General features: G+C 33.6%; 2 protein-coding genes across 2 annotated transcripts; one reads left to right on the forward strand and one right to left on the reverse strand.

The window, feature by feature from the left end:
• Positions 1–95: 95 nt before the first annotated feature.
• LOC110708717 (AMSH-like ubiquitin thioesterase 2) lies at positions 96–6,288 on the forward strand. The gene is made up of 8 exons (XM_021886924.1): positions 96–309; positions 2,347–2,498; positions 2,653–2,742; positions 4,248–4,310; positions 4,407–4,481; positions 4,687–4,749; positions 5,238–5,290; positions 5,842–6,288. The coding sequence occupies exons 2-8, from the start codon at positions 2,358–2,360 to the stop codon at positions 6,014–6,016; spliced, it is 660 nt and encodes a 219-aa protein (XP_021742616.1). The 5' UTR covers positions 96–309; positions 2,347–2,357; the 3' UTR covers positions 6,017–6,288.
• Positions 6,289–8,856: 2,568 nt separating this feature from the next.
• Positions 8,857–10,106, reverse strand: LOC110708726. Its single transcript, XM_021886936.1, has one exon. It carries the CDS (start codon positions 9,968–9,970, stop codon positions 9,176–9,178), a length of 795 nt encoding a protein of 264 aa, XP_021742628.1. The 5' UTR covers positions 9,971–10,106; the 3' UTR covers positions 8,857–9,175.
• Positions 10,107–12,070: the final 1,964 nt, after the last annotated feature.

The following is a 12,070-nucleotide window of genomic DNA, read 5'->3' on the forward strand; positions in this document are numbered from 1 at the left end:
AGTCTATTAACTGTATATGACTAAAATACCCGATAAATAAATTGTTTTTGACTTTCCAAGATTTGTTTGTTATCTGAATTAACAGTAATGGTCCACAAAGTCACAAACTTTTTGTGTGTTTATACCCAAAATTTACCCAATTTCTTATTTGAAGAAACTCCACATTTCCTGAAACAGAGGACACCAATAACCGACCTATTCATTTTCCAATTCTCTCTTCTTTCCCCTCTTTCTCTCTCTCTCTTTCTAATTGCGTAGCATGCAGGATTAACCACTGACATCAAATCAATCACAGGATTTTCTTGCAAGGTATGTAATTCTCTCTCTTCTAAGTCTTATCTTTTTATATTCATCATGCTTCAACTTTCAAATCATAATTTATCCTATTAAGCTTCAAGAATATGCTAATTCCTACCTTGTTTTGATTCTTTATATGGATTATTCTATCTTTATGGCTGCTATAATTTATAAAGTTTTTACCTTTTGTTTGTGTTTATATAATCTTGATATTTGTCTGTACTTTTCTTTTTCCCTATTTTTGTATTTGTATTTGTTGATTTTATGAGGTGGTACCCATTTCTTTGAAGTGGGGCCAATTTGCAATCAGATGAATTACTGGTCTAATTGGGATATTGAATTATTGATCACCCTCCTTAATTGATACTCTATTGTTTATTAAAATTTCAACAAAGGTATATGTTTGATAAAATTAGATGTTGGTATGCACTCTCATAACTAATTACGGAGTCACTTTGAGTATAACTTTTACTCTAGGGTAGCACGAACAACTTGTAGAAGTTGGCATGTTTAATGTCAATTGTATAGACAAAAACATTGTCACAAGTTTGGACAGATTGAATATCCACCCATATAAAAAAAGTTGCCACTAAATGTATCCTTTCGCAATCGTGCCTCGTGTCTATGTCTCTATAAACATAGATTTAGTAATGAATGTTGTTTTGCAAGCGTTTCTTTATCAATGTATAGTTGTATTCGACAATCTCTTGTTTGGGTTAGGCATATCAATTATCACTTGAATGGATATATTCCTTATTCCCATATGGGTTGTTGGAAGATTGGTGATTTTTTATCATTAATAACATGCTTTCTTAGGCTTATTGTTCATCATAGCTATGTTGACTTCTTCGACGTTTGGAATAAAGATATTAGATGATGTGATCGCATATTTAGTAAAAGAATGTTTATTAATTTAAATGATGTGATGTTGCTGGCTTAGAGTTATTCTAATTGATCATGATGCTTCATGATAAATAGTAGGAACTTTGTAACGGTTTTATAGAAAGGAACAACACCAAGGCAACATACCAAGTGGTGTGGGCATGTGGGGTGCATGGATTTTTGTATGCTTCAGATTTTACTTTGAGCATAATTTATGAAGAAAATACTAATGTGTATACACTCCCTTCATTGATCATTTCACTAGTATAAGGCGTTTGGTGATTGAGTACAGTGATTAGCCACGCATATATAAATAAAATGGCCAGCTGAAAAAATATTCTTCTAAACACGTCTTGAATAATGATAGATATGGAGAAATTATGGTTATAGTAGTAAAGCTTATTTTGAACGATCCTTGACTTAAATGTGACTACCATATGCTAATTAACTATAAATAATTAGTAGAATCAATGTCAGGATTTTCTTAACTTTTATTATAATCCAATGCTATAGATTAATGTGTCTCTGAATCATTTAGCTCCAAAGAAAGAATTGTATGGACTATATGATTATATGAATTTTTTTGTGGACTTGATGAAGCTGCATGCTGTCCTGCTTCATACGAAGTATGTTGCATCTTGGACTTTTTGCTTCTTCTATGTGCACTTTAGATATGGTCCTCTACTTGAGGAAAATGTTTAGTTTTTAACTTGCACTTTAATGAAGTTAGAAGTCACATTTTCAAATGTTAGTACTGGGAGTTTGCATCCTCAATATTGATCTGGAGTTGGGAAATTTTTTAGCACTATGTGAAACTGCGAACCATGGGAATATGGGATGCAAGATTAATGTTAGAATATCTGCAGAAGATTAGAGTTAACCTTATGAATTGCGATTAGTTGCTCTTAGATAAGTGTAGCCAAGGCATAAAAGGGAATGAAACTACATAGCATTTCTCTTTCATATGAGTTGTTTACAATGAAAATGTTTAACGTAAACCTTCTTTTCCCAGTAATCTGTGTGTGTCAAATGAATTGATATATTTTGACTTCTAACTCACTGCGATCAATTTCTGCTTCTATAAAATCTATTGCGTTTTATTCTCATATAAATAAAAAATAAAAAATTAATCAATCACTTGTGTTAATATTATAATACATGACACAGGATTTAAGAAAATGGTTACCCATTATCCTTCAGCTGCAATTTCCTGCACGGAAGTTGCACCTTATGCTGCACAAGTTTCGCAAGTAACAGTTGGTGATTCACGATATACTTATTCAGAATCTGCAATGCTTGGCCTAAAAAAATTACATATTGTAAGTAAACAAAAATCTGTTTGAATTACTTTATACAGTATATGGGCTTTACAGGTGTCAAACTTTGTTTCTTGTTTACCTTTGCCTCTCTTACATATACCTCTGTATTGTCAAATGTTAAGGTTTCTTTAGTAATGTTTGATTTTCAAATCAGTCAGCTCAATTAATGGAGGTTTTTCTTGAAATTGCTCGTAACAACACCAACAAGGATCTCGAGACATGTGGGGTTCTTGGTGCTTCCCTTGTAAGATTCTTTTCTATTTCTTTTGTCTGTTTAATCTTAGATGAAATGATATGCTTCAAGGACCTTTACTTCATTGTTACCATTAAGTGCTGCTCATCATCATAATCCATTAATCTTTGTTGGCTTGTGTACAAACTCCCTGTTAGCCTCTGTCCTTAAATATTTTGTAATCTTTCTTTTTTGGGATTTTGCATAATAAGTTTTACATTTTCTCTTGTAAATATATCAACGCATCCCCTTTTACTTACTCTCTTTCTTTTTTTTTTTTTTTTAAAAAAAAATTTATTATATATATTTGTTTTACTTACTTAAAAATTCTAACATCACCATGGCAACCCAAAGATTGAAGGTTGTTGACAAAGCCTGCAGGTTTATTTTTGCACACAAAAATAAACCTAATTTCATTCGCTAATACCAAGCCAGCATTTTTGCATTAAGCCTGCTTTCTAGGATTATCTCCTTCATTTAAATTCTACTTGCATAGTTACTTTTTAAATAAGAATGTTATATTGTAATTGCTTTGATGTTTAGATATATGCTTCAATATGTGTAGTGAATAATATGCACATGCATGGATTTCCTGTTAGTGACTTGTACTATGGGTTTGGCCATAATTAAGAACTAAGCCTGCATTTTTCTGCTGCATAGGCTTCCTCAACAAGGATATCTATATAAAGAAATTACTAGTCCAATGCTGGTTTGGTTGGAAACATGTGGTCATTTGTTACATGAAGCAAGTAGTTGAGCCTTGAGCTCATTGAATTTTATGGGTAATATATAATAGTCATAATAGATATTAAGTCAAACTAAGGGAAAATCGCTTGTGTTGGTTCGGGCATGTAAAACGGAGACCCCAGGGTGCACCGGTACAAAGAGTGGAAGAGTGGGATCATGGAAAGGTTAAATGAGGTAGAGGGAGACCGAAAATGACTTGGTTGGAAGGGGTTAGGAAGGATTGCATGAGAATGAGGTATTTGATTAAAGGGATGGAGGAGGAAGATTTTTGTGGATGACTTTACGGAATAATCACTTTTGGTTCATGTAGCCGGCCCCACTTATGGAATTAAGGCTTTGATTGATTGATTAATAGATATTAGCATTTTTGAAGTATATATCAGTTGAAATTATTGAACTTTCTTCTGCCCTGTTTGGGATTTATAATGGCGCATATGGAGACTAATGGTAATCTTTAATACTGGTATGCAACCTGTAAGGATAGTCTTATGCCAATGACTCAAGTACTTGTTTTTCCTTATAAATCTTCAATACCACTCAATATCACCTCTTTTAGTTGGAATGGAATTTATCATACAAAATTAATAACAAATTTATTGCTATTAGCTGCGGGTTTATTTTATTTTATTTTATTTTTTTTTTTTTTTTTTTTTATGGTTTATTACTGTTGCCTGTCCTAGTTGCCTAAGTTTAGTTTTTTTTACAGTGGTTGGCTGATGGCGGCAGTCTCATTCTTGATCTAACTCATGTTTTCTGATTCGGCCATGTAGACAAACGAGACATTCTATGCTACCACGTTAATAATACCAAAGCAGGAGTCAACTTCCAGTTCAGTGAGTCTCTGTTAATACCTTCATGTTGCTATTCTGCATCTTCAATATGATATCTTATCTTAGTAGCTTGCATTGGTCTTATTGTTGGTATTGTAGTGTCAGGCATTGCATGAAGAGGACATCTTTAACATACAAAATGATCGCTCCCTTTTGCCTGTAGGATGGATCCATGTATGTCTCCTTTCTTGCTTCTGCTTAAATAACCTCTATATTGTCGTTCTTTGTAAACGGAGAATTTTTTTTCTGTAATCTTTGCTTAACCATGTTTGAATTAATACACTTGTCTTTTTGGAGTATTTGTGCATTTAAGTGTGAAGTTTTGTTTATACATAGAAACACAGAATCTCTGAATAGATTGCTTTTTTTTACTTACCAGACACATCCTTCGCAAAGCTGTTTTATGTCATCGATAGATCTACATACGCAGTATCCATATCAGGTAATCAGCTGAGGTAGTTCCCTTTATATATTTGAAACCCAATTTAATTTATTCCCTTATATATACTAAAGTCTTGTGCAAAAAAAGTTCTATCCCAAAGCATATGCTTTCTATCCCTTTCATGATGTGCTGGTACGGGTGTACGGGCGGTACAGCAGTACAGCTGTTGTCTTGTAATTCAAAACCTGATTGAACTTACTACACACTTTGAAATCTTTATCTATTTTAAATGGGACTATCTACCATTTCTTCATTTGGAGTCAAAGGTTAACTGTTATTTGGGTTTGAACTATAATCGATTAACTTAGAATGGCCTATTAAGATACGTATGATTCTTAGTTTTTTTTTTTGGTGAAATAATGTCATTCATTGTGTATTGTTCATAACCAATTTGTTATTCTAAAGTCGGAAGGATCTTTAGAGGTATTGGGGTAAATTTTGATGTTGATTCTCCATATTACCTCATCCGCTTTCCTGTTGTTATGCAGGTGATGGTGCCAGAGGCTATCGCTATTGTTGTGGCTCCCACTGATAAGACAAGGTCTGCACTCTGCAGTCTAATATGTCATTTTAAGTTACTAGCATTTATTGCCTTGATATGTCATATGTGCAACAGATAAATGCCCATGTATGCTTTTGTTCTTCTAGCATTTGGAAAAGAATAACTAGTTACTCTGTATATGTTTCTCAAGGAATGCGAAGAGAAAGGGTTCCATGTTGATATTTAAGAAAATTGAATATAGTATACGACGACAAGCATAGCTTAATTGAGAATGACATATCATTCGACTCTTTGAAAGATACAATGATTTGTTCTCCCTTGTCTTTTATTTATTCATCGTTGTTTTTCCTGGTAAATATTTCCGTAAGTGCATACAAACTCATATTAGGTCTGTACTTAGCGCTAATGTCTCATATTGCACGAATACACCAGGATGTAAAAGGATGCATAACAGTAAAAGTAAAAAACAAGGGAAGACAAATTATTGAGCTGAATGACAAGTTACTTTTCTTTATTTTATGTACTTGTACTACTAGGTGGATGCAGGAATAATTTACTGAGCTGTAACTCTGATTATTGATGTCCTACAGGAACTACGGTATATTCCGGCTGACAGATCCTAGCGGTATGAACGTTCTCAAGGAATGCGAAGAGAAAGGGTTCCACCCTCACCAGGATTCCAGTGACGGGAGGCCATTGTATGAACAATGCTCACATGTTTATATCAACCCAAACTTGAGATTTGAAATTTTCGACTTGCGTTGATATTACAGAACCTTGCTTGGCTTCTACTTGCCAAAATAGGTATGCTTGAGAATCTAGCATGTTGAGCTTAGTTTAGCTTGCATCAGTTCAAGTTTGTACTGACATTTGTGGAAGATAAGGTATATATAGTCAATAGTAATACAGATAATCTCAGATCTCCAGTAAATGCATCCAGTTGTGCGTAGATCAATAGGGGATAAAACAGATGTATTGTTTTTCCCATTTGAATAAGACACTGTTGAGATGAATTACAATATATTTCGTTTGACCAACTGTCGCCTTGCTCTCTTCAACTTACAAAAATTAGTTTTAACTAGTTGAAAAAAAAAAACTGAATTGTTCAGTAAAATGTAGTATCGATCAGTGTTATTATATGAAAAAACTGGAGCGTATAATTTTTTTATTATATCTCTACCACGACTTGGGTGAGGAAAGTTAACATAATGTGTACACATCATAATATTCACTATAGACTCGTGTATATCATAATGATACATTTATGCTCATTTTTTTTTTTGTTCATTTGGAGCGACCTATTAAAATGAGCAAAGATGCAATAAACAAGTCTTGGCCTCCCTTGGGTTTACGTACGATAGATACACCAAGCGTGTAATTGAAATTCAAGTTTCTAGTAGATATATGATATTATTGCAAATTTGCATTATTCGTTTTCTATAGTTGTACTAATTAATAAAAGGAACATAAAATATCCAATTCTGAGCAAAATGTTGATATTACATCTTTTTTTAAATGGTCAAGAATAGTTAGCACTAGTTGCATAAGCTAGCTGCCTGTGAACTGTCACTCTGCTCTGTATTTTTTTGGTACCATATGGTGTACTCTCTCTGTAGGACCATACTGTTCTAAAAGAGAAATTGCCTAATTTGTGATTATATTTAATTATTAAGAACTTTTATGTTATTTTAAAAATACGATTATGTACTCTTTCAAAAAAAAAAAAAAAAAAAATACGATTATGTACTCGTAATACAATTATTAGAGGATAATAATGGCAAATTTGAAAGTAACCTCTTTGTTATCTTTGGGTTTGGGATAGGAACAATAATCATGTTAATATGTGATTATGTGAAGCATTTAGATCCCCGCTTAAAGTGAGCGCATGTATCCCTATGATCATTTTATGATAGGTGATTTGCATGGAGATTAGAGAGGCACAAACACAAATGAATATAGATGAGTTTTTTAACTTGTAAATATGAAGTACCAATCATTCTTGATTACTCTACAGACCAGTTGATCCCTAGTAAGAATGAATGTACTCTCTCTCTCTCTCTCTTTTTTTTTTTTTTTTTAATTGACAAGTTTAATATAATTTTTTAATTTTTTTTTGATATTTTAATAATATATTCAACAAGATCTCATAACTTCATTTTTCATAATTAAAAATCACAAATCTATGCCAGTGTAGATAGTATGAATAATGTCAAAAGTCAAAACGTGTCAACTAAAAAGCGAATAAAATATTTAAAACAGTTTTGACTTTTATAAAAGTTATTTAAACTTAGTTTAAGTACTTGTATTACTTATTCTTGTTCAAATATGATAACATAATATCGAACAATTACAGATTAGACCTGACCAAAACAGATCTTTTTATATGTTTTCTTATATTAGATATCTTCATTTTCATAGTAGCAAAATTATGATAAGATGTTTGCAAACTATAAATTGAGGATGTGTCTTTATAAAGTAGAGGAGTTACTTTTACTATCACCAATTGATTTTACTCCATATTATGGAACCTACTCTAGCCTTATTTGGATTGCCTAGGCCTTTTTCACATTCTTTCCAAATTTAATAATATATGCATACAAGCTTGAGGGTGCTTCTTCAAGTTCGAAGGTTCAAGCCCCACCCCTTGCAAATTTGCAATAGAGGTTTCCTAATCCCTTTTTACGAGTAATTGCGATGACTATATCTTACCAACAAAATATGTAGCTCTTACCTTGACAATGATGTACACGGTACACCTAGCAAGAAGATGTTCGTTTCCTAACTCCTTAATTGCAAAGGCGTTACCTTACCAACAAAGTAACACTTACCTTGAGTCCTTGACTATGATGTAAGATGTAACTACTAACTACACACACATCTAATGTACTGTGCGTCTATGCACCATCATCTGCCGCAAGTTCTTCCTATTGCATAAATGAATTAACAACTCGTCTTTTACATAACATGTTGCAAGCACAATTGATAGACTAGTGCGAGTCATTGTCATTAACATAATGAATAATCCTATCGGTTATCAAACCATTATTATCAATCAAGCCTCAACATCTACGAGTAATAGATACCTCATCTCAACCCTAACCATTATTGTTTTGTTGAAAATCTTGGTTTGATCAGTCATTAACATCAATTGTACATTATTGTAAGTCACACTATACGTTTCACTCCGTCAACTAATGATGTAGCGTGAATAAATGAGAATATATTATGATACTAAATCTTTTATGTGAAAATAAAAGGCAAAAGTCTCGTGACATAAACATTAAGTTGTCTATATATAATTATTGACACCAACTTAATAATATGACAAAAAAAATTAACATCACAAGTCTTCCTTTTTAATGTCCAACAACCTGGAGGTATGAAATCTTTGTCATACACTCTCGTACAACTATACAAGTAGTTGTTAAATTGTTATTATGCGTATAAAGTAAGACAAATTTTTGTTAGTTAAATGTATTAGTGACTTTAGTGTATTTTCTTCTCGTAATAATGTTTGAGTTAATGATTGTAAAAGACCAAAAATTCATATCATTGGTCATATAATTCCCAAACAATTTACTTTATTAGAATGCATGCAAATTGAGGAGATAAAAAAGGGCCTTATAGTTTATTTAAGTATACTTGCCCATAATCACATGATATTATTACTCGTACATGGATATAAATCTCAAGATATCAAAATGAATCACTAAACCACCACCCCTCAAAAAAGAAAAAAAAAATGAAAAATACAAATTAAGGCATTTAGCATTACATCTTCCCTAACACAATAATATCAACAAAAATGCAAGCCATTAGTCATACAATTATCAACTCCCAACTCACATTTTTTTTTTCTTCAATTTACAAAACAAAATAAACAAATTATATTGTTAAAAAACTAATTAATGATATTATAAAGTATTAATATGGATGAACATTTCTACTCAAAACACTACCATTCGTAAAAAAGCCGACCAAATCTTGTCTATATGGCAAATACGATTTCCCACCGCCTTTCTTTTTGTCTTTCCCTCCACCCAAATACAACGCTTCATACGCCGACTTCTCCTTCTTCTTCTTTCCTTCTTTTCTCTCTCCTCCAAACGCCGTCGTTTCACCACCACCCTTTTTATCCGCCACTTCAATCTTCAACTCCTTCTTCTTCTTCTCCTTCTCCTTCCTTTTCGCTTCGCCTGAACCCGAAGCGTCTGTTTTTCCGTTTAGGAACACGAATGCGTCTTTTCCGTCACTATTACTCCTTGCTAGCAAATCTCTCATCTTCCGAAGCTTCGAGAACCCCGTCGAATTGCTCTTCTGACTCATCTCCGGCGACGGCGCTTTCCACACGCAGTACGATCCTTCTTCCGCCACATCATCATTTTCCGGCGAGTTTGATACCACGAACACATTCTTCACCGTCCGGCCGTACGTCGACGACGATGACGTCTCTCCTTCGCCGGAATATTCGCCGGGAAACGGTGAAATTACCCGAATCTGACCGTCTTCGAACACTTCTTCCGCTGAAACCGGCGATTTTAAACCTCCAAGAAAACAAAACTCAAATTCCTCATTTTCGTCGCCATTTTCATCTTCTTCCTCTTCTTCATCGTCATCAGATTGACGCGTTGATGACGATTCTAGGGTTAAGGTTTTGTCCAATTTATCAGAAATTTCCGATAATTCTTCATTTTCAATTAGATTCTGATTTTCTTCCATGATTTTGTTCAAAACAATTGAACAAATTTACCTGAATTTTACCCTAAAAATTTGTTTGATTTTCAGAGGAGAGAGAAAAATTGATATTATTTTTGTTAGAGAGAGAAAGAGAGAAGGATAATGACGATAGCTAGATCGTGGGTTTATATATAAATATAGAGGAAAGAAAGGTAAGCGTTTTTTTTAAGACAACAGTCCACGTCATGGGCCCTACACGTGGGTTCCAGAAACTGGGTCCACGTGGATTGTGACCGTGTGAATATAAGAAAATTCAACCCAAATTATCTTGGGAAATTAATTAAGTGTTTTTTTAAATTATTGGTGAGAAATTTCGTTTAAGTTACCATCAGTCAATAATTAGTGGTAAACATGACAATTAGTACATTAGAATGAGCTTTTTGGTGCTTTATGGTAACTGAGGTGAACCTGGCTTTTTTGTTATGTTGTGGTAAACGTTGATTCTCTTTTCTTAATACGATAACTTTGCAAAGTATTCTTACAAATTAAAAAAATATCTCATTATGCAGGCTTAATACACTATTTATCACTTATAACCCAAATTGAATATCTTTTTTGTTACATCTACTGATTCCATTCTTCTCAAATGTCATTTTCAAAACAATAATTTAGATTTATTGACAAATCATTTTATTATTAATATTAACAGATGTCTCTATCTCTTTGATTAAAAATGTAACTACAATCATCTACTTTTTTTTTTTTGTTACATTTAAGTTGACAAAACCTAATGGCATGATCCACGAAATAATTAAGTTACTGTCGAACCTTCATGACATGTGTTTTCTTGTGAACACTGCACCAGTCAAACGTGCAGCTAAGCCGCCATATATGATCTACTGTCCACCTGAGATAAATATTTTGTAACCTTTGACTCCCTGAAAGCTTGAACCATTGAGATTGAATCTGTGTAAATGGTAACCACCTTCAGGGCCTCCTAATTGCCCATCGAAAACCTTCAGATAAGCATTGATCATCTCAACATGCAGTGCTGACTCAAACAACCCAAATGAAGCTCCTCCCACAATTCCCAGGTCCCCCTAGGTCATATATATATTCTCCGACCACCACCACATTCCTAATCTGTGCATGTGTTTATTCCAAGAACCATCCACCAATATAACATTTAATTTAGGAAGTGTATGCAGAGAATCGGAATCTTGTATATAGCACGCATAAACCCTAGAGGCCACTCAGCAACCCATGCGGGTTCAAGGACCTCAAATTGTCCTCCGACCTTTGTATTATCGGATGCCTTAAGAAATAATGGCATGTGTCATAAAATGTATAGTTCCCGGTGACCAAAGACCCTATTTGTTCCGTGCCAACCACAACCCCCACAAGGTTGCAATAAAAAAGGTAGACCTATATATGATCACTAGCTAAGACCATCTTCGCTTGAAAATTGCCGAATATAGTACATAATCTAATCATTAAAAAATTAATCTGCGTTAGCTTGCGAGTGGATTTGTAATATTTCATCCTTCAAGACATCTTGACTTCTTGAGTAGATGTGCAATAAAATTTGAACAAATGATGTAAATCCTCCTCCAGTAAATCGCATAGGTCACAGTGTACATCAATGTCCAGCCCCTTCTTCCCAAATTACTTTTTGTTGCAATTCCATTCAGTTTGAGAAAAGCATACCTTGTTTTGATTGTCTATTGACCCGATTGCTAATTTTTAGATTGCTAATTTGCATAATAAATGTTGAAAGGAAGTAATATAAAAAGAAACTACGGAGTACTTGAAGAGCGATAATTTTTTTTTAATTTTTAGGCCAAATTAGAAAATAATACCTGTTAAAAATTCCGATTTTGTTTTTAACACCTGTTAAAAAAAGTTTTATTATAACACCTCCAAAAATCCCAAAATTTCACCACCCACTAACGGATTTTTGGATGAAAACCGTTAGTTAGGCCCGTCAGGTACACTTGTCAGTTGTTTATTGGCTTAAAAAAAAAATTAAAAAAAAAACCTAACCCCCTAACCCAGCCAGCTGCCTCTTCCCTTCCCCTTCCCTATTTCCTACCCTGATTCCCAATTTCCGGCGCCAATCACCATTTTCCGACACCTCCCTTG

Source organism: Chenopodium quinoa, unplaced genomic scaffold, assembly GCF_001683475.1.
Source record: "Chenopodium quinoa cultivar QQ74 unplaced genomic scaffold, ASM168347v1, whole genome shotgun sequence".
NCBI lineage: Eukaryota > Viridiplantae > Streptophyta > Magnoliopsida > Caryophyllales > Amaranthaceae > Chenopodium > Chenopodium quinoa.

Excerpts from the sequence above, each read along its gene's own strand:
- LOC110708717 (XM_021886924.1), top strand. The coding sequence starts at position 2,358 with ATGGTTACCCATTATCCTTCAGCTGCAATTTCCTGCACGGAAGTTGCA. Across the intron at positions 4,482-4,686 it reads TGCCTGTAGGATGGATCCAT|ACACATCCTTCGCAAAGCTG; the intron begins GTATGTCTCCTT and ends TTTACTTACCAG. Across the intron at positions 5,291-5,841 it reads GCTCCCACTGATAAGACAAG|GAACTACGGTATATTCCGGC; the intron begins GTCTGCACTCTG and ends GATGTCCTACAG.
- LOC110708726 (XM_021886936.1), bottom strand. The coding sequence starts at position 9,970 with ATGGAAGAAAATCAGAATCTAATTGAAAATGAAGAATTATCGGAAATT.